This window comes from Neopsephotus bourkii, unplaced genomic scaffold (genome assembly GCF_033783945.1).
Source record: "Neopsephotus bourkii isolate Nb327-2 ecotype Australia unplaced genomic scaffold, CSIRO-AGI_Nbou_v1 NB_107, whole genome shotgun sequence".
In the NCBI taxonomy this organism is placed as follows: domain Eukaryota; kingdom Metazoa; phylum Chordata; class Aves; order Psittaciformes; family Psittacidae; genus Neopsephotus; species Neopsephotus bourkii.
This window is the reverse complement of record NW_026900624.1, coordinates 14,891,689-14,917,355: the sequence shown is the minus strand read 5'-3', so window position 1 is coordinate 14,917,355 and position 25,667 is coordinate 14,891,689. Positions and strand designations below refer to the sequence as shown.

General features: G+C 50.4%; 1 protein-coding gene across 2 annotated transcripts; it reads left to right on the top strand.

The window, feature by feature from the left end:
- Nucleotides 1–796: 796 nt before the first annotated feature.
- On the top strand, nt 797–25,413 carry SREBF2 (sterol regulatory element binding transcription factor 2). 2 transcript variants are annotated; one of them, XM_061362822.1, is made up of 19 exons: nt 797–986; nt 4,799–5,179; nt 6,028–6,209; nt 7,133–7,273; nt 9,033–9,254; nt 10,345–10,459; nt 10,643–10,824; nt 11,570–11,762; nt 12,749–12,930; nt 13,584–13,857; nt 14,928–15,097; nt 15,313–15,481; nt 16,004–16,124; nt 17,646–17,755; nt 18,872–19,004; nt 19,539–19,707; nt 20,836–21,021; nt 21,916–22,027; nt 22,663–25,413. In XM_061362822.1, the coding sequence occupies exons 1-19, from the start codon at nt 905–907 to the stop codon at nt 22,881–22,883; spliced, it is 3,345 nt and encodes a 1,114-aa protein (XP_061218806.1). In that variant the 5' UTR covers nt 797–904; the 3' UTR covers nt 22,884–25,413. The 2 variants fall into 2 exon arrangements, with proteins under 2 accessions (XP_061218806.1, XP_061218796.1); XM_061362812.1 differs by having other exon boundaries at nt 4,799–5,182.
- Nucleotides 25,414–25,667: the final 254 nt, after the last annotated feature.

Below are 25,667 nucleotides of genomic sequence, written 5' to 3'. Positions count from 1 at the left end.
AGAGCCCATCCTCCCACCCATAGTGTCTGGGCTTCAGGGGGATCAGAGGCAATGGCCTGGCCTTGGGACCCTGCACAAGCAACCCTGTGCTTTCCCGTGGTTGCTGATGAACTGGCAGCAGACGAGGCTCTTGCAGAGGGACTGTCCTCGAGAAGCAGTTGCTCTGTGCCCGGCTGGGGCACCACGGCCTTTGGGAAGGGGGGAATGTCCTGAATGTTTAAGCGCGGAGCCAGGTCTGTCCGGCCGGGGGTTGGCAACGGGTGCGTGTTTTGTTTTAATGGAATAAACTTGACGTTATTTTTTTTTATTAAGTAAAAGAAGATTGGCTCTTGCTCCTGCTCCTGGTGAGAGGCGGAGTGTGCTGGAGGGCAGCGGGTCAGGCCCCTCAGGAGATAGGGGTCCGTGAGGAGCTGCTGAGGGAAGGAGGTGCCAGCGGGGCGGGACAATCCCCATCCTCTAAGCACCATCACCGCCGCCTTCCACCTCGCCTTTATCCCCTCCAAGCCCGGGAATGCGATCCATGTCCCGGCGGGTGTCCCGCAGGCAACGGCGAGAGCGCAATTCCGGGCCCGCTCCACGAGTGCCCGCAGAGTGCCGCTTCCCGCCTTTGTCACGCCCCCTCATGAATATTCTAATAAGGGGGGCGGAGCACCGCATGCTAATCGCAAGCTGCTGATCGCTGACGCACCATCACACCACGCGCCGCAGCGCCCGCCGATTGGCCTGTGCCGACCTGGTCTCATTGACAACAAACCGCGGGGGGCGTGGCGGGGGGCGGAGCCTCCGCGGTGTTGGGGCGGCCCAAGATGGCGCGGGGTTGGTGGCGCTCACCGGCAGCCTCCGCTTGAGCGCCTGCGGCGGGGTTCATGCGCCGGAGCGCCTGGCCGCGGCGGGGCCCAGCGCGATGGAGGGCGGCGAGCTGGGCGTGGAGAGCATGGACAGCCTGACCGAGCTGGGCGACGAGCTCACCCTGGGCGACATCGACGGTGAGCGCCGCGGGAAGGGAGGGAAGGAAGGAAGGGAGGGAGGGAGCGGCGTGGTGGGGGGGTTGCTGCTCTCACGGGCCCGGGGTGCTGGTTCCGCACGGGGAGATTGTATGCGTGAATCTCTCTCCATGTCGTGCCCCCCATTCCGCCCCGGTGGGGAGCGGGGTGGTCGCCCGGCGTGGTCCCGCTGCTCGGGTCTCGGTCCCAGCACGCGTGGGGTGTCCCGCCGGGCAGCGCTGGCCTGGCGAGCGGGTACGCGTGTCCCCCCGCGTGGCACGGGCGGCCGGTGACGGTTCCCACCCGGGATCGCCGCACAGCCGCTCCCAGGGACCTGGGCCACGCCGGGGGTGTCGAGGCTGTAACGCGTGCGTGGGGATCCCTCCCGTGCAGCAAACAGTGCTGCCCAGGCGCACCCCGTGTGTCCTCGGTGCTGCACGATGGCCGGAGCTGTGCGGCCACTCGTGCCTGTGGGGGGCCGCGCTTTATGCCCCTTCACCGAAACAGGTGTAACTGCTTAAATTTCGCCTTCCCCCCCCAAATCTCCTTATTTTTATCCCAAAACTTCGCCCATCGATGGCAGAGCTGAGGCTCGCTGTGGTTCCCACTGAAGCGCAGGAAAGTGAAACGCTCCTGTGCAGCGCCTCGCCAGGAGTTTCCCAAACAGCTCCTGAAAACCCATTACAAATGTAAATTTCTCGATGAGCTGTCGGCTGGAGATGGGGACCTGGCTCCATTCCGCTGCTCTGCTCAGCTGTAATCCCAAAGAGAGCTCAGCTTTGGGGAGCTGATGGGCAAAGCATTCTTACTTAGCACCTGGGAAGTAAAACTGAAACAGTTGCTTTTGAATTTCTAGTTGTGATTGATCTGCAGTGTAGAGGGGGGCAAAATGTATACCCTCCTGTTTGTAATGTATCACATGTAAAAGGAGAGTCCCTTGTGAGAACATAAGGCGCTCAGTTATATCACTCTTACAGTTGGTGCTAACGAGAGGTGGTGTTTGCTGTGGTTAAAGCACCACGGAATGACTTCTCGGGATCCATATGGAAACAGAGTTCTGATGAATGTGGAGCCACGGTGTGCCCGGGGAGGTGTGATTCAGAGTGATGAGTAACTGAGGAAAAGGAGCGTTGCCCTCCCTCCTCCCCGATTTTCCTGGGGGGAGGTATATGGCAATCCTGCTTTTGGGGGCTTTTTTTTTATGCTCCATCTGTCATGGATCCATCTCAAGGTTTGAAACTTTGCGAGGGCTTTGATTTGGTTTCAGGTTGTCTTGTTGGCAGGTCTTGATGTTCCTCTCCTCTCCAGGCTGAGGGACCCTCGCTGCCTGATTTTCATGCTTGGCAGTGGAGGAGGAGTGACACTGGCTGGGCAGATGCATCAACTGCTCTGGGATGTCGGTGCTCACCAGGATGCTGCTCCAGGATGGGGCACGAGGCTGATCGGGGGTTCCTGGTGCTGAGCTGGCTCTGCCGCCTGCCCTGGTGCAAGCTCCCCTGCCAGCCACTGGCAGGGCAGTGCTGGAGAGCGAGGCCTAAGCTGGTTGTGGGTATGAAGCACGTCTGGGTTCAGGGTGGATGAGTTGTTTGTCTGGGTTGGGATCTCCACTGCTTTCCATTCTCAAAGCACCGCGTCTCCAGGAGCATGAGGAAGAGCAGTCCATGTGCAGGAGAGCTGAGCCACTGACTAGGAGAGGCAGCTAAAGCCCAGCCCTTGCCTCTCTGTCAGGTATTCTGGGCAGTGAGAGTGCTTGGTGGGTTTGGTTTCACAATACCTTATGGACACTTTTTAGCCTTGGTCTGGGTTCGGGTAGTTCTCTGCAGTGACATCTCGCTGTGTTAGGGACCAAGACCTGTTCAACACAGAGGGTGTGCATGATATGGCAAGGATGGGTTTATCACCAGTAGTTGTCCTCCAGAAGAGACACTCTCCCTCTTCTCTGTGTAGGCAAAGGTGTTTTAAAGAAAGGCAGAGATTTGGATTTTGGGTGTTGCTGTTTCTCCCACTTGATTTTTCTTGTGCTGCTACTAGGAAAGCTCTTGGGCACTTTAAAAAAGGTGGGTTGGATCCTCTGGCAGTGTAATTCTTTAAGATTAATCATTAGACATGTTGCACTTAGTCGAAGTTAAGTCTGTGATAAAGATGTGATTTAACTCATGACAGCAAGAGTAGTTTCTTTTACTAAGATATTCAGTCTGTATTGAACACGATGTTCTTTAAAACACAGTACTTGAAATCCTAACATCTCTCATTTCTCTAGTTAAAAGTGGAGCCAAAGGTTTGGTCCAGCTGGTCCCTGAGGGTGGCTGCTGCTCCATGCTGGGGAGCTGTGTCCCTGCTTAGCGTTGGAGGACATATCCCCTCCCAAGCTTCTCCATGCAACAGACCCGAGTTCTTAGAGCAATGGTCATGGTCAATGCTTAAACGTCTCTGAGGGTGTGGGAAGATTGCTGTTGGAAGGGAAGTAGTATCATGGAGATAAAGCAACATGGTGAAACATTCATTGAGGGAGCAGGAAGCTTGGAGGACAGTCCCTTTGCTCTGCCTCAGGAGCATCAGGCAAATTGATTGTATAGCATGTAGGTGGCATTTCGGAGCAGCAGATGAATAGCTCTCTTATTGCTGGGACGATGTCCATGGAAGCAGTGAAGAGTTTGCTTCTCCGAACCCCCTTCATAAACCACAGCAGCAGCGTCTTTCAGGTTTGTGGATGAGAGAGCTCCTGGTGTAAGGAGCCCTCTGCTGTATTTTTTCCTATAAATCACAAAGCCGTTTTCTAGTTTCTAAACCCGAATCCGTGATTTAATTATAAACCCTCTGTTATGTTTGTGGGTCCCCTCCCTTTTTTTCCTACTTCCAGAAGAAAAATAAACATGGTTTTCAGAGGACAGTGATGGAGCCAATGCAGCCTGGGCAGATCCTGGGGTGGGGAAGGATGTCTGACTCCTCCTGCCACCTCCCACACAGAACGGGGGAAGCATTCGGGTAGATTAGGTGCGTAATTGGATTACATTGGATTAGATGGAGAGAAAAGGAAGCTTCACTTATGAACAGTGATCTCTTGGTTGTGCATTTCTTTTCCTGTGCGGGGAGAGCTGTAGTGTTGCGGTAGCACTCTCTCAGTGTGGGCTGAATAAGTCCTGGAGAAGGTGGGGTGGAGAGAAACTGCTGTGCAGTGATTGCGGGCAGGGGTAAATAGGCAAAAAGCCAACACAGAAAGTTATTCTGGTTGTTTACACACTTGTGTGGATTTCTCCTTCTTTCAGCACTTCTATAAGGTAGCGTTTCCTTTAGTGTGTTTTCTCCAGTTTCTGGTATGCTTAAAAGTAAAACAAAGTTAAGGTGAATTCTTATTCCAGTTCTTCATCCTCCAGATACTCAGTGGGGCAGGAGGGTTAGGGGGCTTGAAAGCACCCCAAAAGCTGTGTGGGAGGAAGGTTAGTGCTGGATTTGGAAAGGTGCTTGGTTTCTTCCTTCTGCAAGGGTTAGACTGGAGCAGTGATGGAATGAGAGGAGCATTTTCGATATATTGGAGATGGAGAAGTTCTAGTCTGTGCTTGGATCTTGTGGTCTGGGAAGGTGGTGGAGGAGAGTCCTGCCCTTTGCTCTGCACAGCGAGAGGCAGGTGGATGCTGGCCACCCCTCGGATTCTGTCTGGAGGTGCTCAGTTGGTGTGGTATGTTCTCTGGAGGTTTTGAAAGACCCAGAGCTCCCTTCTGTTCAAGCACGCCATCATCCTAGTCCTGATGTAGTGGTGGGTGTCAAAGTGTGCGGGCAGTAAACCAGCGCTGAACGCGTTTCCTTCTGTTTTACAGAGATGCTGCAGTTTGTCAGTAACCAGGCAGGGGACTTCCCGGATCTGTTCTCGGATCACTTGTGTGGCACCTTCCAGGGCGGCAGCAGCAGCAATGGCGGGACCCTGGAGCCGCAGCTGCAGCGGCCCTACAGCCAAGTGCAGCTCCAGCCCTTCCCGCCGTCCCCTGCATCCCCCCAGCTCCAGAGCCTGCCTGCCAAAGCGGCACAGGGAACACCTCCGGCCCCTCCGCGCTCAGCCCCGCTCCTGCAGCCCCGGCCCCCGCTCCAGCCCCAGCTCCAGCAGCAGGCTGTGATGATTGCACCGACCTTCAGCTCTGCTCCCCAGACCAGGATTATCCAGCAGCCCGTGATCTACCAGAACGCAGCCACCAGTTTCCAAGGTAGTGGTTGGGGTGCTCACAATAAACAATGTCAGTCTTCAACCTCCATGACAAGCATGATGATCCATGTGATGCTGCCTGTGGGGTGTCCCTTCTCCTGCCTGCATGGCTTTGGGGTTGGGGGAGCGTGAGCAGCTGTCATAAATGAGATCTTTTGTTTGGTCTCTTGCAGTAGTTGTTTTCTTGGTGCTCTCCTCTGTTGTGGCCTTCTTTCTTACGATTCTTGGGAGGCCTGAGAAAAGTATGGCTTAAATATGGTTGTTGGCAACGCTGCCCTCCTCCTGATGGGTGCTGCAGGCAGATCCAGTCCTGAAGCTCCAACCTGTCCCATGTGGCAGTCCAGAATGAAGGCATGTTTAAACGACTGAATTCTCAAGTGCAGTACTTGCATTGAGCAGAGGCACTTTTAAGGTCCTTTAATGATGACCGGAGCTTCCTTTGTGAATGCTGGTTGTCTTGATCCTTTTCATTAGGTATTGATTCTTTACATGATGAGTAGGATCCTAGGGACCACCAGGATGAGTGGGAGCGGGCAAGTGCTGGTTGGATGTACTGCAATAATGGCACTGAAGTCATGAGTCCTGTGCGAGCAGAGCAAAGGTTTTTTACTATGTTTTCTCTTAGCTGATCCTCTGTGACTCCTGGGAAACTTCTATTCTAGGTGCAGAGTCCTCTTGCAGGAGGCACCAAAGGAGCTGGAAGCTTCCCAACATGTGGGATGTGTCAGATGAATGCTGCCTACTGAGAAGCTCTGGGAAGAAGAGGAGTGAAGCTGGGAGTGTTCACAGGCTCCATAACGGAGACCTGTGTCTCTGCTCTATTTCTGACATCTCTCTTCTGCCTTCCAGTTCTCCAGCCTCAAGTCCAGAGCCTGGTGACATCCTCCCAGGTCCAGCCAGTTACCATCCAGCAGCAAGTGCAGACTGTGCAGGCCCAGCGGGTGCTAACACAAGCTGCCAACGGCACCATCCAGACGTTAACGCCAGCCACAGTCCAGACGGTCGCTGCACCACAGGTCCAGCAAGTTCCAGTAAGTGAAAATACAGAGTGAGGCAGGGATCCAGCAGCAGAAGGAATCGCTTTTGCGGGTCTGGTCCCATGGCTTGCCAGGGAAAAGGTGGTGAAGCTTGTAGAGCTGGCGGTCCTGGTCCTTGCTTTTGCACAAGCATTTTTATGTGTGAGAGGTATTTTTAACCAGTCTGTGTTCCAGATGCATCTTACTTCAAGTCATGTGTGAGAGTCCCTGTTACGAGCTATGGTGTGGCTTCCAAGTAGTGGGCCACGCTCAGAAACCGTTTTCACTGAATCACATGCATAACTAAACTTGGTCTGAAATATCTCTGTAACCTGGTGCTGCCAGATCAGATTGGAAACCTTACTTGAACAAGCTTTCTTTGACTTGTGCCTGCTTCTTTGCAAGTCCACCACATCTGCAGTGTCTTATAAGGGCTGGCTGTATTATGGCAAAATAACTTGCAGTTATTGTGGACCCGCTTGATATTCATGTACGAATTCTTTCAGTGACATTGGAGGGGCGAAAGCTACTACAGGTATTTGCCAAAGTAAATGTGTCCTGGCCATGTTAGGCTCTGAGTACTCAACCAGTTAATACAGACAGCTGGTTAAAGGTGTAACTGGAGAGGGGAAGGGAGCTTTTCCATCAGCTCTTTTGTGGGTTTTTTCCTATGTGTTTACTTCTGGTGATTGGTTTGAAAACCAATGTCCTGGTGCTTCCTGTGCTCCCCTCCCTCCAGCAGCATTCAGAGGGTCTCATGGTCAGAGTTTGCATGAGGGTCTGACAAAAACCATCCAGGTGATGCAGGTGAAAGAAATACTTGCCCTGCTGCATCCACTGATGAGTTACAGCTCTGTCTTTGCTTACTTCTGGCTACTGAGATCAGGCGGGAAATACATACCTGCTCTCACCTTCACCTCTGACTCTTTTCAACCTAGGTTTTGGTCCAACCTCAGATCATAAAAACGGACTCTCTTGTCTTGACAACCTTGAAAGCGGATGGTAATCCTGTTATGGCTGCAGTACAGAACCCAGCACTGACAGCACTCACTGCTCCCATTCAGACCACAGCTCTGCAGGTACCATATGGATGTTCTTCCTTCCTCTCTGACCTGCTTTCCTCTTAACTCAGTGAGGAGACCTGGGCATTAGTATTCTGCAGTGGTGCAAATGGGAGGGATTTTGAGGGCTGCTCTAGACACGTCCAGAGCAAGTAATACCCTGTTTCTGCCAAGGCTAAACACACAGATTGTACTTTCTTGGCAGCCTCCCATGGCCAGTAAGCAAAGACCAAGGGCATGTTTCTGTTTACCTTTTTCTGGTATTACAAGGAGAGAAACGTGACCTAAAAATTCCATCCAGTTTTTAACCTCTGGAAGATACTTGAAACTGAAAACTAACTCACTTAGAATACCTGTGGAATGTTCCTTTACCCCTCAGTAGTGTCTAATAGCAGTATGTTGGATCTGATAACTGGTTAAGCTGCTCTTCAGAGGGCATTTGCAGTGAGGACTCAGTGTAATCATTGCAGATAGCAGCTGTGCTTCATGGCCTCCACTTCTTATCAACTCTGAGAAACTTGTGCCCCCAGTGACACATTCGTTACAATCTTGTACATTCTAACATACCTCTGGTCAAATATTTACTGGGGGAGATAAAATTGCACATCCAGACTTAAGTTTTGACTTTTGTATAGCATGGTAGGCTTTGTATGTACTTGTTCGCAGCCAGGCTAAAGTCTTCAATTAACCTGATTGCTTTTAGGTAACTTTTTCATACAAAGATGAGGTTTTTGTGATTGTGTCTGCCCGATATAGAATCTCTAAAGCATTTTGAACACATTGAGATTTGGTGGAAATTAGCCAAGGAAGGGTGGAGGATTTACATTCACTTATTTGTGAAGTTCCAGCTTGAAATGAAACTCAATTAATTTCCAGTATCCCAATTAGAAGACTCTTTCAGTGTCAGAATTACTCCTGCAGTTGCTCATGGCTAGTTTATCCTCACTTTTGGTAGTCTGCCTCTTGACGGAAGTACCACTTCCCTGGTCCTTGGTGTACTTCAGAGAACATGTGTAACCACCTCAGTCTCGTTTTGCTGGATCAAGCAGTTTAACCTTTCTTTTCTACAGATGTGCTAGAAGCTGCTCTGTGCAACTGTTTTGGTGAGATTTGTCATCTTTTATCACAGAGTACATACTGCTTTAGTTTGGTGTAGGTGGTTTATCCTACCTCTAGATGTCCATGTCTGAGCTTTTCACGCCAGTGTGTATCACTCGTTGTCTTAGTTCCTTGTCTTAAGAACTTTTCATAAGTTATGGTTCTTTTTTTGTCCATTTAATCGAGTTCAGCAACTGCAATGCCCAAGCAAAGGATTTTTTTCCATAGTCACGTCCTTTCTAACACTGCCTTTACCAGTCTGGAAGTAGCATTGCCTGTTGCTGATTCAGTGACTTTATTTGTCCACTGAAGAGGTGGATTTGGGCACTTGAGGCGTAAGGATTGTAGGAACAACAAGGAACCTTGGTTCATTTCTCTATTTAGTGGAGGAACAGAGCATAATGCTGGCAGAAGAGTGTTAATGCTCTTGGCGAACAAGCGATGCTCTTGCTCCACAATGACCAGTATGGGAGGCGGAGTGGCAGGCTTTTCCTGTGTTGCTGTGGCGGTGCTCATGCCAGCTGAGGTGGATGGCATGAAACTGGCCTATCTCTTCTTTTCTGAGCTTTACAAACTTTCCCTGATTTTTCTTTCATTTACTTTCTTTTTCTTTTACCATCATAAACCTTACCTACTTTGGTCGACTGTTAGTGACACTTGTTACACATGGTCTCTGTAGACCCTCGTTGGGAGCAATGGGACCATTTTGACCACAATGCCGGTGATGGTGGGACAAGAAAAGGTGCCTATCAAGCAAGTCCCTGGGGGTGTCAAGCAACCAGAGCCACCTAAAGAAGGAGAGAGGAGAACAACTCACAACATCATTGAAAAGCGTTACCGGTCATCCATAAATGACAAGATCATTGAGCTGAAGGACCTTGTCATGGGCACAGATGCCAAGGTAAAGATGTGGAGTAAGAGCAAATCTGGTGTCGTAAATTCTTTGTCTTGGGGTGACTGTTGCTCTACTAAGTGAAGCTGTTGGGGACGTGTGACTTAGTATGCACACATGTATCGGGATAAGACTGGTGTCTTATCCTTGCTATCAATCACCTGTGTGATGGAAAGCTTGATAATTGTATTCAGGAAGGGTCACCTGTAAAATGCTTACTTTATTGTGCTAGTGGTGCTGTTTCTTGAAAATGAGCTATACCTTATGTGCTGGTTCTTTTGTTAGGCCTAACTTACATAGGCCTTCTACGCAGAGTATCCAGGTGGATGTTTTGATAACTCTGCCAGACCAGAGCTTGTTTAAGTTTCCTTTTCCATATAACTGCAGTAGAGATGAGGGTTTACAGAGTCTTCCGATATATTTCCTTTAGATATTGAGGAGTAAAAACTATTTGCTCAAATATTAGAAACTTTCTGACACCATGTATTCAGGGTTGCTCCATTCACCTTACCTCATGCTGACAGAGCAGGGAGTAGTGTTGCTGATACCTTGCGTGGTCTCCACACACATACATGCACTAGTGAAGTCATTTCCTATTGCTGGGTGAAATTGGAAGCTTATGTTTTAAAATCACTGGTAGTGTGCAGTGGCTTCCTAGTACTTCGGGCTTGTGTTTACAAGCTAATCTGTCTGCTGCTGCTGGAACCAAGTAATTTCATGGGGATGGTCAAGGGAGTGAGGCAAGGAGCGAGCCACTTACAATTAAACAGTGAATGATGGTTAACAGACAGCAGCTTGTTCCATCCCAGAAGAGCCACTTCATTTTAAAGCTGCAGCGCTTTCGAAGGACTACTTCTGGCTGAAACCTAGATGTGAGCTCTGTTGTAATTTGGATGTTAACCTGTTTCTATTGCACTGTCTTTGTAAGATCTGTCTGTTGCCTTGGCTGCAGAATGTGCCCTGCCATTAGTCTCTTTACAGTTGCTGAGTGGTCCTTTACACACTTTTTCTCTTCATCAGCACATGATACAAAGAGTTGTGGTATCCCTACAAGGCAGGAGTGACCTTTTGATGCTCTCCATGTCTTAACTCCTTGCAGATGCACAAGTCTGGAGTCCTGAGAAAAGCCATTGATTACATTAAATACCTACAGCAGGCCAACCATAAGCTGAGACAGGAGAACATGGTTCTGAAGCTGGCTAACCAAAAAAACAGTAAGTTGTGGAGGCTGTGCGGCATCGGGGGGTACACAGCATAAATGTTAGGATGCCTCTTGCAGTTCCTTATCCTTGACAGAGGTTGTATTGATGATGACTGGTGTTTGATGTCCAGTCTGAGTGATGCTGGCAGGATGCAGGATCAAGAAACGTGTACATAATGCACTCTGATTTTTGCAGAGCTGTTGAAGGGCATTGACCTAAGCAGCCTGGTTGACAACGATGTGGATCTGAAGATAGATGAGTTCAATCAGAATGTGCTGCTGATGTCTCCTCCAGCCTCAGACTCGGGATCACAGGCTGGATTCTCTCCCTATTCCATTGATTCAGAGCCAGGAAGTCCACTCCTTGATGATGCAAAGGTATTCATGACTTCAGTTGTCAAATTCAAGGCATGTACTTCAGGGATACGTAAGGGCCAGAATTTAACTGCTGATTCTCAAGAGGAGAAGCAGCAGGCATCTGGCAAGCAGATCTGTAGGGGACAGATCCCTTGTAAGGATGAGGAGGTGCATTGGTGTTTTTTACCTGTTCTTAAATGATTGAGACTACTTCCTGAGCTGTATTATCTTAGCCATACCTTAGCTGCTAGAAGAACTGTACTTGGCCTTCAGCCTCTGTAGAGTCTCTGTGGACTTATGGTGCATGTTCCTGACCTGAAGAGCCCACGGCTTTCCAGGGGTGTATATATATACCCAGTGGATAAGCAGGAGAACTTGGAAATCAAGTGACATCAGCTGTGGTTAATGATACTCTTAAGTAGCCACAGTAACATAAAGCTGTTAGCTGTCTTTGGATGAAGGTTAGCTTTGTGGGTATCATAGAAGAAGTAAAGGCAGTAAAGATTAATCCTAGCCTAACCCAGGGATCCAGTTAATGATAACTGAAATAACTGGGAGCAGAAGGAAGGTGAAGGCACTCAAATACTTTAGTCTTATCTTACTAAGCTAGGGAAAGCTTCACTGGAGTTCTTGCTGGTCTTGACCTAAAAAGCGAATTTTAACATGTGTTTTGGTTCTCCTTTTTTCCTTACTCCTCCCTTGGTATAAGTATTTTTTGTTCTGTAAAATAAGCAGTCTTTTTCTCCTTTTTTTGACTCCTTTGAAGGTTAAAGATGAGCCTGACTCTCCTCCTGTGGCCCTTGGTATGGTGGATCGCTCTCGAATACTCCTCTGTGCTCTCACATTCCTTTGCCTTTCCTTCAATCCCCTGACATCCCTGCTGGACGCCCGAGGAACCCCAGAGCCCGACAGCCTGGTGCGGCATGGCTCCGGCAGGAACGTGCTGACCGTTGAGTCAGGTAAGGAACCTGGAGAGTCTGGACCACAGGAAGCGGCCGGGCTTACATGGTCTCCCTAAAGACCTAAAAGCTGTCATCTGCAGTGACAGCTGCAGGTTGCGAGGTGGACTTTTGGTGTGGTTCAGTGGGATGGGTTTGTGTGCTCAGGGAGTTAGTTGTACACCTTTGTTTGATGGTAGGGAGGGGTAGTACAGGGCTGGGTGTGGGAGGAGAGCCAGTGAGAGTGCTTGGACCCGGTTCCAGTTTACATCCACATCCAGCGTTGTTCTTGCACAGAACCAGCCATATGTGGTGAGGTAGAGGGAGTACCCACTTGTAGCCCAGCAGCCTGGGCTCTCGGGATAGACCCTAGAAAAGTAGTTCAGGGTAAGGAGCTTGCTCCTGTCCTCACCAGTCCTTGAGGCGTGTTCACTTTATATTTAAGGTAAGTGACCGATTTTTGTAACTTAATAGGAAAGTAATAGGTGAAGAATTACTTCAAAAACAGTGTTCTTATGGGGTCTTGCAACTGTCTTGTTCAACACACTTGTTTCATAATATTCAGTTTGGCGTACAGCAGCTTCGGGGGAAGGCAGGGGATTCTGTAGGCATGCTGTCATTTCTTTGACTGGTAAATATTAATTAGGATCAGAAAAGGACACTGAAGTAATGTGTACAGATGGGTGTATTTAATAGAAAAATCAGAATACAAGGTACTCTAGGAAAACTGAGCACTGATTCAGTTTGATTCCTGGATTTTGTTGGTTTTCTTTTTTTGTAATCTTGGTATGTAAAAAGTCACTACTTTTGTTTGTCTGGGAATGTTGTGGCTTGGAGTTTGGATGAAGAGCTGTAGATACAGATGTTTCCTGATTAAACTGCAGGCTTTGCAAAAGTTGATACCACCTGTGGCAAGCATAGCAAGACATCCTTCTGGGTCTTCTGTTGCTGGGCTTTTAGTGTCCAGGTTAACTCCTACCTTTCCTTGTTTGGGATGTCCATTGCAGATGCAGGTGGCTGGTTCGGATGGATGATGCCCACGCTGATCCTGTGGCTTGTGAACGGGGTGATTGTACTGAGCGTGTTCATAAAGCTCCTCGTGCATGGAGAGCCAGTGACCCGGCTGCACTCCCGGTCATCGGTCACCTTCTGGAGGCATCGCAAGCAGGCAGACCTGGATTTGGCACGGGTAAAGCTGACTTGTCATTTTGCATTAAGTGCATCCTCTAGGAGGGGGCTTGGATAAATGTTGCCTAGTGAGACGGTGGCTTGGTGTTTGCAAGAGCATGGTATTCAAGTGGATTGTCCTGTCTGATTTCAGATTAGTTGGTGCTAGGTTGTCTTGAGTGGATTCAAGATAACCTAGCACCTTAGACTTCCCGCAGCCTAAGTTAGCAGGGCTGGATGTCAGTATTGGAAGAGGCTCCTAACTTTTGTCCTTGTTCCTTGCTGCTGCATCCTGTAGCTATCTCCACAGAAGGTCTTGGGTTTTGTCCAGAATCTGGCTTTTTCTGTCTGCTCTGTCTGCCTGTTGTTCTCCAGCCTTTTAGAAGTTCTCCCCATTGTTGAGCCAACATTTGGTTTTTGATATGGGGAAACTTCATGTTTCTTGAGAAGGCAGGAAGCTCCTGTCAGCTAGTGCTGATGTGTCTCTCGGAACAGACCCATGTGTGGAAAGATATGTGTAAGGCCAAATTTGAAGCTGATGTAAGTTGCCTTCATCTTTGCCCTCAGCTAAAGACATTGTCCTAGCTTGCACATCGGCGTGTCGTGTTCTCAGTGCCCAGGAGTGTCTCTGTGACGGTGCTTTTGTTGTTGAACTCTTTCTCGTGTTATTTGCAGGGGGATTTTGCCGCAGCTGCGTCAAACCTGCAGACTTGCCTGTCGGTACTCGGCCGAGCACTGCCAGCCTCCCGCCTGGACTTGGCCTGCAGCCTGTCCTGGAACGTCATCCGCTATAGCCTGCAGAAGCTGGCACTGGTGCGGTGGCTGCTGAAGAGGACTTCTCATCAGTGGCGGGCAAGGGAGGCCACTGCAGGCTTCGAGGACGAGGCCAAGACCAGTGCTCGCGATGCAGCTCTAGCGTATCACAAGCTCCATCAGCTTCACATAACAGGTAGGAGCAGAGGTGAAGGATCTGCTGTCCTCATTTGGCATATGAGGAGGTTCAGAGCTGATCCTAGAGGATACAGGGAGAGTGCTGCGGCCTCCCTTCTCCAGGAGGGCTGCTGTTGGATATTAGCCTGACAAATTTCAGGAGCCACTTCCTAGAATACAAGAGGTTTAAGCAATAAGAGAGCTCTGTAAGAAGGGCTAGAGAAAAGCAGTGTCTTGAGGTGGGTGTTCCCTAGTCTGCACAGATCACAGTATCACAGTATCACAGTATGTTAGAGATTGGAAGGGACCTCAAAAGATCATCTAGTCCAATCCCCCTGCTGGAGCAGGAACACCTAGATAAGGTTACACAGGAACGTGTCCAGGCTGAGAGTTTTTCCCAAGCAGCAGTTGGTGGAGTCCGGTCACTTTTTTTGCTGCTCTTAAGGGCTTGTTTTATCTGTATCACTTGGGAACATTATATGGAAGCAGGGCTGAGGTTAATTGCTGGAAGAACTTAAATTTCCGAAGCTGTGTAGAGCACCAGTTGGCGTTGATAAGCTTTGAAACCCTGCGTGCACATGTACTAAGGAAGTGCATGAATGGTGCCTGTGAGCGGTTGTTTTTGCTGTTTCCTTGGCAAACCAATTTGCAATGTTAATAGGCTCCAAGCACATCAGAAATCCAAGCTAAACTTCCTTCTACCTAATGCTGTGTAAATTGTAGCCATGCCACCAAGGACAAGTAGTAGTCCTTAATATTATCTGTGTAGGTACAGATGGGGACTGCAAAGTAGTTCAGTTTTAAGATAGTGATAAATAGGACAGATATTACTGATGATTTTATCCTAACTAGTTTAGCTGTATAAGGCTTTCTCACAGTGGATAGCAACCTTGGTATCTGTGAAGGAAAGACTCGGTTATGGTTGCTCTGTTGCCTGACTACAGAGTAGGTGTATGTGGTTGTAAACTTCTCACGTCAACAGGTCCTTCTTGTCTCTCTAGGACAGTAGCCCTGCACATCATGGCAGTATTTAGCAGCTGGCACTACTTCACTAAGAATTAACACTTTTTCCTTTCCCTCCTGGTGCAGGTAAACTTCCCTCCAGCTCAGCTTACTCGGGCTTGCACATGGCCCTGTGTGCTGTGAATCTGGCTGAGTGCGCAGAAGAGAAGATCCCACCCAGCACAATGGCAGAAATCCACTTGACAGCCGCCGTTGGCTTGAAGACCCGCTGTGGGGGCAAGCTGGGCTTCCTAGCGGTGAGTTGTGGTCTCCTCTTCCATCCCACCTCCAAGCAGAGCTCTGGGAAGGCCTGCGGGCTGGCATTGCTGTAGCTCAGGGCATCTGTCAGCACAGTAATCACAATATGGCCTGCAATTATGATACAAGCTGTAATTGTGATATGACCTTTGTCCCCAGTGGTGTGTCTCTTTCCCTGGGTGCTGTTCTCAACCTTAGCCTCTCCTTTCCCCAGAGCTACTTTCTAAGCCAGGCTCAGAGCCTGTGCAGCTCGGAGCGAAGTGCCATTCCTGACTCGTTGCGTTGGTTGTGCCACCCCTTGGGACAGAAGTTTTTTGTGGACCGGAGCTGGACGGTCAAGTCAGCTGCAAAGGAGAGCCTGTACTGCACCCAGAGGAACCCTGGTGAGAGCCGCTTTCATCACGAGTGCTTGGGCTCATAGCACTTTGAGCCTGGTTATCTCTCCACCCCTGGGGCAAAAGTGGGTGTCTTGTTTGAGACCATGCTCTTGTATGTGGACTTGACAGGCAAGAGGGGCTGTGGAGCTGAGCGATGTGTCTTCAGCTTGCAGGACCTGGCTTTCCCCCTTTGGATACACTGCTGTGTCATCGTACTTGTGTCTTTATATGTTGGAATGCAACCTGAATGTGGCCGTTGAATGTCTGGGGGGTGACTTTGGGGTGAGCAGCGTCATATGGCAGAAGTGCCAGAGGAGTATTTGGCCAAAGGCTGCAGCTTTGTAAATGGATTAAAGGGTTAAAAAGGCCCTGAAAACTTAGTGTTTAGAAATCAGTGCATTAATTCCTCAAGTATTTCCTTCTACTTGCTCTTCTTGCTCCCATGTTTTAATTCTTCTTTTCAGTTGTATTGGAGGGTGGCTATCGCTGTATGCAAGTGAAGTGGTTTGGTTTTTGTTTCCTCTCTAGCGGATCCTATTGCACAAGTTCATCAGGCATTTTGTGAGAACCTGCTGGAGCGAGCAGTGGATTCTCTTGTGAAGCCTCAGACTAGGAAAGAGATAGTGGAACAAGAGGAGGAGGAGCCATGGTAAGTTTACATGCTGGTCACAGTTGGCCTGCTCTGGGGCAGAGCTCATGACCACTGTCTGAGCGCTCTGGGGCAAACTGAGTGGTTAGTCCCTGTTGAAGACTTGAAATGACAATGTAAGTCTGGCCACCACAACAAGAGTAAGCTCTGCCTCTTTGTATTAAAACATCTAAAGTCAAAGGTGAACCTGTGTCTAGTAAGGATTTCTGGTGTCAGCTGGCACAGTCCTGATCAATTCCTGAACTGAACGAATGGTGCCTTCTCTGCTGTGACAAAGTTTAATGTTCAGGAGTGCTAAAATTAGGGTGCACATACCAGCAGAACATATGTGCAGGGCTCTAAGAGCATGAAGGTCTAGTGTGTCAGGGAGTGACCCCATCTTCCCCCCAGCTCACTGTCTTATGCATGAACAGCCCCCTAACTGAAAAGTCACATTTACCAGCAGTGAAAAATCAAACTGATGTGTTGCAAGTGATGATGTTGGCTGAAATTATCATTGCGTCTAAGCTCTGTGACCAAATGAAAGGGCTGATAGGTAGGAATTGAAGCAGCTTTTTGTACAGAACCACCTTTTTCCTAGAAATGGAGCACTGGGTTTTGCCAGTAATTCAACACTGCTTCTAGCTGATACCCAGATATAGTGGTGCCAGGCAAACACTATGCAAATATATGGGAAGTTCTCTAAGGATCCTGTTCCCAGAAAGTGTGGGTAAAAGCCTCAAATGGGAAGATAACCCATCATTTCTCTCTGTAGGGGAAATACTGCACGTTTATCTTATTTAACTTCCTTTTGTTTTCAATCTCATGCCTAGCATCGTTGCAGAGAATGAACAGCAGTTCAGTCTAATTGCTGCCACAGTACACGTGCTTGTGATCAGATGCTGCCGTTGATGATGAGATAAAGTAGCAGAAGTTGTATAAGTGGGGTGGATTTGCAATATGTCTGTGGGAGTCCTGTTTCCTCTTGGGAAGGACTGGCTTTAGTAATACACCAAGCTTTTTTGCCCCCCTCTAGGGGTAGGAGCTCAACATCTTCCTCTGTAGCATGTCCCAGGAAATTAGATCACTGCTGCATGTGCTGCTTTTTCTGACCAGCACTGTGAATGCGTTGTCACTTGCGTTCATATGTATTTGCATATATGCAAATAACCACTTGCAGAAGAGTAGTTCAGGCACTTTTAGAGGCAGTGATTGAAAAGGAGCCTGTAATCAACTTGTAACATGTGCAGCATCTCTGAGGCTGAGATGAGGCTTCTGGAGTTGACTCTAGTTCTGTGCTGGTCCCCTTGCATGGGGAGGTGTGAGGCTGCTCCTCCGTGAGCATTGGCCTGTGTGCTTCCACTCTCAGGGTGGTCTCTTCAGTCCAGCAGTGTTGTGTTTCCTGTAGGGCTTGAACTTGCTGCTGCTTTAAGGGGTCAGCACGGTTTAAAAATGACTTGTGACTGCTAAGAAGTGCATCTAAAAGCACTGGTATCCCTTGTGTGACAGCATAGTGAAGGTCCGCCTTGCTTCTTGTTTCAGTGAGTTCTCCAGTGCCATGGAGTACTTGAAACTGCTCAACTCTTTCTTGGACTCAATGGGAAGTGGAGCTCCACCCTTTGCCAGCACTTCTGTGCTCAAGTCTGCCCTGGGTAAGTCTGGCAGAACCGAAGCTGGCCCAGCTGCAGGAACTATTGCTGATACCTGTTCTCTCTGCCCCACTGCCTCTGAAACTCCATGCAGGGAGAAGGGCAGCCCTTGGAGTGAGACTTGATTGCTGAGCAGCAGCACACCACAGTGTGGTATGGGATTGCATGCTCAAGCTGCACCCCAAGCCCTTACCTGAGGGCTTGCTCCTGGCAATGCAAAGTGGGAGGAAGGGTGTAGCTTATAGACAAGCACAGCACTGTTGCCATTGGGATTTTTAACTTAATGACCTATTGGACACAATACAGGTTGACCTCACTTTCACAGCAGCTGTCCTGCAGCCCTGGCTGTAGGCAAGTTCTGGGCATATTGTAGGAGGCACTTGCATTTTAGTGTGACAACGAGATATGTAGACTCCTCTGAGCCATGAGATCATCTGGGCTTAGCTGGTAGCAGGCTCCTGGAGTATTTGTCTTGCTTAGTATTGGTACAGGCAGCACCTGGCAGCTCACTGGGATGCTGATGGAGCCTTAGAGACACACGAAATATGCTGTGCCTACAATGTGCAGAGCAGAAATACAAGAAAAACTAGACATTTATTTTTCTAGGGATTATTTTTTTTTTTAATAAAGGGAAGTCTATTTTTGAGCCAGTATTGTAATGAAATTTAAAAGCAGGTCAGAGTAGCAGAGCTGATGTCCTTTGGGCCTAGGTAAACTTTGGGAAGTTTTTCAGGGGGTGTGAAATAACAGGGGAAATTATATAGGAGACCTGATTTACTGGCTTGATGGCGATTAGTGCCAAGGCACAGTGAATATGAGTGGAGCTGTTATTTTGGGGTGGTGAGTGGAGATCCTTGTTGGGAAGGGAGCCGACAGGTTTCTAGACTAGTAGACAGGTAAGTCCTTGCTGACAAGGTACAAACTCGGCAGCCAGAACTGCTTGCAGTTAGTGTAGGGTGTTTGCCTGCTGCCAAGTTCCCTTGTGTTCCTGCAGTACATTCCAGCATTGAGCTGGATGGCTGCGTTCCTGTGGGATCTGCTGGGGCTCAATAGCGTCGACCTCGGTGGAAGGAGCCGGGTGTCCCCTCCGAGGCTGCAGCTCCAGATTGTGTTCCACAGGCCCTGACATGGTGTGCAGATGGTGGTCAGCAGCGGTGGCGATGGCAATTGGTTGGCTCAGAGGGGACGATGCAGCCGTGAGGTCGCACTTTGCCGAAGTGGAGCGTATGCCGAAGTCCCTGGAGATGTCCGAGTGCGTAAGCCTCAAGCGATTTCCAGGCTCCTGTCCCTTCTAAATGGGGTGGCTCTTCCCCTAATGCTGTCCTGTGGGGCTGCCCTTACCTGTGCCCTGGAGCTGCACACCTCTCATGCAAATGTGCTCAGCAGTTCACATGTAGGTCAAGGCGTGCAGGCTGATAGCAGAGCTGTGGGCTGGAAGTGTCAGAATCGCTTCTTTAGGGATGTCTTTTGGCTTTGTTCTAACTGCACAGCCTGCCACCTTCCAAAATCAAACAACTAACGCACTGATGGAAAGGCTGGTATCACCTTCTTGGTTCTTTTGCACTAAAGCACCTTTGCCAGTTTGCTTCCATCTCTCTCTGCAGTCTGTGTTTCTGTAAGATAAACAATTCCTATCTTTCTTTCCTGTCTAAGAAATGACACCTCTGCTCTTGAAGATGGGAGGGTGAAAGCTGATGCTGGTTGCTGCTTGAGCTCAGCTCCTTGAGCTGCCCTGTGGCAGCCTGACGTGGTACTGCTTGAAAGCAGCGCTCTCTTTCTTTTCCAGGAATGCCCTGGTGAAAGCCACCTTCTACGTGTGTAAAGCCATGCAGGCCTCGCTGTCTGGGAAAGCAGATGGACAGCAGAGCTCCCTGGGTCACTGCGAGAGGGCCAGCAGTCACTTATGGAACAGCCTCAACATGAGCAGCAGCATCTCCAGCACAGTCCTCAACAATGTAAGAGTTACAAGCCTGAGATAGCACGTGGTTTGCCTTGGTTGTAAGGTTGATCTTGCTGTGGGTATATGATTTCTGTGTTGTATCAATATTCACCATTCATCCTGTGTCTCCTGGGAACAGAGAGAAAACTTCTTACCTTTCCTTGCAAAGGGCATTTACATCTTTCTGCCTCTGCTGTATGGAGGAGCAGAGCTGTGGGTAAAACATTGTTTTCTGGTCATGGTCTCAGATGGCTGAGCTCTTGCTCATCTCCTGCCCAATAGCTGTCACCCCTTTCTGGTGCTTTGACCATATCAAGTTTGGCCCATGGAAATCATCCATCTCCATTCTGTAAATGAAGTTTCTGACACCTGTAAAGCAGGACCTCATTATGTTGAGTCTGCTGTTCCAGGCAGCACTCGTGAGTGTTTGAACCCTTTACCGAAAAAGTGGGACTGTGCTATTTGTGTGGGGCTTATTTCTCTTCTTTCCAGGATTGCCTAAAGGTGGACCTTCCCTTCATGGCACATGGGACACAGTTCTGGTCCCTTCCATCCCTCCTGGGTGGCAGCTGTAGTGCATTGTAGTTGCATTGCATGTTGTGGCAGTAACTGTGCAATGTTTCTGCAGTGCAGTACAGAGGCACTCTGCTTCTGCAGTGTGGGTAGGGTCCCCTAAGAGCAACTAGGACAGCAGGCGATGCTAGGGGGCAGCAGCAGATGGGGAAAAGGGATTCGAGTTGTGTCAAGACTGCCTGTTTATTCTTTTGCAGGTAGCAAGGCTGTCTTTACACTTTACCCTAGTTAGTATCACTGTTTGGGCAGGAAAGCCTTTGCAGAAGGCCGGGGCACTGCTGGTGCAGTATTCCCTTGGGTGGAGGTCAGCCTTGTGGAGGTGTTGGACCTCCTTGGACACAGCTGGGTGCTTGCTCCTTAGGCTGGACCTCAGTGTTGGGCTTCAGAGATGCCGCTTGGGCAGAAGGCAAAGCCCTGCTCCCCCGGGTGCATCGTGGTGGGGATGATGTGGCTGGGAGGGCCCCTGGGAGGGCAGGAGGTGCTGTGTCTGCAGCTGTGTAGCACAAGGCCTGTTACCCGCCTGATGGGATGTGTTAATAAGCGTGTGTGCCCGGGCGCCCGGCTCTTGCAGATGATCCAGCTGCTGGCCTGTGACTTGCTGCTCTCTCTCCGCACCAGCCTGTGGCAGAAGCAGGCGAATGCCAGCCAGGCCCTGGGTGAGACCTACCACGCCTCGGCCCCCGAGCTGACGGGCTTCCAGCGCGACCTCGGCAGCCTGCGCAAGCTGGCCCACGGCTTCCGACCTGCCTATCGCAAGGTGATGCTTGCCTCCCCTGCATGCTTAGCTGTACCCCTTCCCAGGGGAAGCCATGGGCCCTCAAAGTATAGGGTTTATGTGGGTTTGAGTGGTTTGGATGCTTGGGGTGGGACGGTCTGCCACTGGCAGCCTCCATACTTGGTGGGTGATGAGGGAGGTTCCCATGGGAGTCCGGTGCATGTCGGGAGATGCCTGCCTCAGTTTCTACCTAGAAAGCAATCACGTCTGTACTGCCAAGCAAATACCGTAGCGTTCTGTCCTGTAATGGGACTTCAGGCCAGGTCAGTCACTCTAGTGCGAGTGGAAGGAACACTTGGCCATGTTGGCTCTGCAGGTAGCCAGGGGGGTTGAGATGCCTTCTGCACCTGTAGAGCTTAGCTGTACCCCCTTAGCTGTACCCTGGCACTTCCCTGGGGTTTCCCCCCCACTTATGTTCTCCTTTGTCTAGTTTTAAGCCTCTGTAGAGGAAATGTTGTATAACAGGACAACAGAGATATGCTGGTGTTGTCCACATTCTGGATTTCAATGTTTGATACTGTTATTGGAGTGCTGCACTAGCAGCCTGGGTGAGATGCCCACCCAGGCCACAGTGCCAGGGTTTGCAGTCCCATTTTTCCACCCTGTTCCTGCTCTTGTGCCTCCCCCTTTCCAGGCCACTTGCTGTTATGTGTCAAAAGCTTTTTTCCTCCCTCACGGTTGCCCTGACCTGCAAATTCCCCAGAGACAGGTGGGAAGATGAGGGAGGAGTGTGGAAATGGGTCTCTGCTGTTGGCAAGGCATCAGTGCTCTGCTCTGGAAGTGCGGTGGCTGAGGGATGACACACGCTCAGCACCAGCATCGCCCCTGTGCCAGCCCACCTCTCACCCTCCATCCCACCTTTCCTTGCACTTCCAGGTCTTCCTCCATGAGGCCACCGTGCGCCTGATGGCTGGTGCCAGCCCGACCCGCACCCACCAGCTGCTGGAGCACAGCTTGAGGCGCCGCACGCCCCAGAGCAGCAAGCAAGGTCAGCCACAGGGGCCCCACTGGGAGGGGGCAGTGCTTGGGCAAGGTTAGGGGGGCATAGCAGCCAACTGCAGCCTCTTCCCTGTGTCTGAGGATCAGGGTAATGATCTCCCATCATCCTGTGGCTCACAATAATGCTTCTGCCTTGATCTCTGTGAGTTGGCTAATGTGAGCTGCCAGTCCTGAGCTGGTGGTGTCAGTGAACAGGCTTGAAAACGTTTGTTCAGCCACACGTGCCTGAAACTTGGCAGTCTGGAGTTTGGGGAGGTCAATGCAAAGGCAGAAGCCAGGAATCTTAAAGGGGAGAGCCAAGAGACATGGTGGTGGTTGTAAAATGCCCTGGGTGTTTAAGAAAATGGGCAGATGTGTGGTGCTGCTGGGACTGAGCTCTAGGAAGTGAAGTAAAAGGGACCATCTCTGTAAAAGACAGGATTGCCAGTCCTCGCCTGACTCCAGCTCAGACTGTTCTCATCTGCCAGCCTAAAGGACCTGCTGCAGGGTGCCCCCCACTCTAGGCACAGCCGATGATGCCCGCCAGAGATGCTTGTGCTCAGTGGTGCCAGTCAAGGGCCTGCACGGTGGGGTTTGTCATGCAGGTGGTAGCTTCACCCTTCACTTTCTCCTCTTTGCCTGTAGGTGAACTGGACACCCTGCCAGGCCAAAGGGAGCGAGCCACAGCCATCCTGCTGGCCTGCCGCCACCTTCCTCTCTCCTTCCTCTCCTCGCCGGGCCAGCGAGCGGTCCTGCTGGCTGAGGCTGCCCGCACCCTGGAGAAGGTGGGGGACAAGCGCTCCTGCAATGACTGCCAGCAGATGATCGTCAAGCTGAGCGGGGGCACGGCCATTGCTGCCTCCTAGTGCTGGCGTGGGGCTGCCTTGTGCAGAGCCTGGTTGACCATCAGCCTGGACTTCCCTTCTGGAGCTTGTAAAAAACTAAAGTGTGAGGTTAGGGCTGTGCTGGTGGGGTCGTGATGGGGTGGGAGAGGGAGGGTTTTGGTTTTGTTCTGCCTTTTTAATTGCCCCAGGTTTAGCTTTATTAGCCCCCTTGCTTGTTCTCAGGCACTGCTGCAGGAATCTTGTTCAGTTGAGGTTTTTTGCGACCGTGCCTGGGGCTGTTGGGAGGTGCTGGCCCAGCCTGGAGCCCCCATCCCTGCTGGGGGGAGAAGCCTGCACACCCAAAGCATAGAGAAGTGGCACATCCCGTGTCTGTTCTCAGGGGCATCTCGTTCCCTTCCCAAACACCTCTGTGGAAACCTTTGGGGAAGGCAGAGAATCCGCTCAGGCCTTGCCCCCTGGGGTTGCTGTGGTCTGGGGCTGTTCCCAAGAGAAGGGGGAAAGGCACCAGCTTTCCTTGAGCTGTATGTGGGGAAACTGAAGCCCCCTAGACCCAGTTTACAGAGGTGCTCCGGGAGCCTTGCTTGGGGCCAGTACTGCCCAGCAAATTTATCTACGGTTTTTATACAGTTTTTTTTATAGGAGTGTTTGTGGCTTTACAGAAACATAGGGACCGATGCAGCAGATTTCCCTTCCTCTCCACTTCATGCATCTCCTTCCTCTGACAGCTGCCCCTGGGTTTTGACAGGGGACTGGGTTTGTGGCAGCTCTACAAGCAGAGCCCTCTAGAAGGCTGGGGCACCCCAGGTCATCTGGTGCTGGGTGGCAGCAGAGGTGGATGTGCAGCGGCCTGCAGTCGGTGTGAAGGGCGGATGCTGTTCTGGTGCCTTTTTATTGATGCAGAAGCAGTCTTTAGGAACAGAGTTTTAATTTTACTGAGGTCCCAGCCCCAGAACTTGTGTTCAGGTGTTTCTCCTTCCGTTCTCCAACTGCTCAGCAGCTCTGGAGCTCCAGCAGGGACTGGGAGGCAGTGGTTCCAGGGATGAGTCTCCCAGCTCTGTTACCATCACTGTTCAGAGCACTTTGACTTGCAGGTGATGGATCACCTGTGACTTTCCAAGATGGGGGAGGCAGACTGGGGACAGGGAGGGAACGGTTTGCCACCTTCTCTGCCTTCCCTGTTGCATCTCTCCAAAGAAGTGCACACACTCTTGTGTGTGCAAATGTGGAAACTAGTCTTTGGCGGGTGGGCATCCCTGTTTCTCCCTGCAGTAGCTGGTCTGTGGTCTGTGTCAGCATCTAGAAGCACTTGGATATGGGCAGCAGCCGAGTCCAATGCTGTCCCAGTCAGGCCTGTGCAGCCTGACCCCTGTAGAATCAGACTGGGGCAAGAAGCTTCTGTGTGCATCCAGATTTTGCAGACGGGTGTGAGAGCTTGAGCTCCTTCCAAATTGAGGGGAAAGAGACGGGCACTTGTCTCACTTGCACAGGGTCTTTTGGCATCTGGGCTGGGGAGTTTGTGTGCTGCAGCATTGAACACAAGTGACGGTGGTCCTGCAGCTGCTTGGCTTCAACAAGGTGGAAACTGCATCCAGGAGAAACTTGTCTCCCAGCAAAGCCCTTTCCCAGTGACCCTGAGCTATAGCTGCAAACAAAAGATGCTTTTGTTTTGGGGACCATAAGATGCTTCCCTCCATCCCCCACTTCATTTTGGGAATAATATCTGGTGGAAACCCTGCTGCAATGGCCAGGAGCCTGTGCTCCTCACCCTGCTGACAGGCTAGGGCATCCCTTGCTTCCCAGTGTCTGCAGCTGGATGGGAGCTTATCCTTTTGAAGGGGAAGAGGTTGCTCTTGGGTGTCTTTGATCAATTTGGGTGGGTACTGATTGGCCATTCCTGAGTTTCCTAGCTTATTGGTGATCTCTTTTGGGGAGTGGATCTCATCCTCCTAAGTGTCTCTCACAGTGTCTTCCTGGTGGTTGTTTTTTCCTAAACTAGAGAAACTCCTTACCTGGGGCAACCTCCAAGTTATTTCCCTGGGTCTGGGTGCAACACGGGGGAAGTTTTGTGCTTTAGTAAAGTGGGGGGAAGTAAAGCTTCAGGAAAGCCATGGTGCTGAGGCTTCACTTGTCACTAAGAGTGGACTGAGATCTGGGCTGCAGGGAGTACCGGTGGGGCTGGGAGGCTGTGGGGCATGATTCACAGAGGGAACCAGCACTGCTAGTTCTTCTCTACCCTCCAGGGCCAGGGGTCTTTGCCCTGTTTTTATTATGCTGTTCATCAGTTTGCTGCCTGTCTGATCCTACACCTTTTTTTTTATATGTGTGTGTGTGTATATACTGTAACTTCTTCGTTTGTGGGTGGGAGAAAATTGTTTTATGGATTGTGTGAAGAAAATCTATTTATCCACATGGAGGTTGGAGTAGGGATGATTTGTGATACGAGATGCAACTGGTGGCGGGGAGGTTCCCCAAGGAATAGATCTGCTGTCTGAAAACCCTGTGCCAGGGCCCCTGAGCATCTGGTACCTAATAAAGGTGAACGTTACCACCACCTCCTGCCTGCCCTCTTCCTTTATAGCCCTCTTCATCCTGCCCAGCAGCTGCTCTCAAGCATAGGTGAGCCTGAGCCACCCTTCAGAGACATTCAGTCATGCAAGTGCCCCCGGAAGCTGTCACTCCTCTGTCTGGATAACCTGGACAATGGAGCTGTATCGTTCACAATGACAAACGCCCCTTGGTGGAGCAAGTGTAGTGTCTCTGTGCTCCCTTGGAAGCAACCCAAGGGGCTGATGGCTTGAGCAGGGC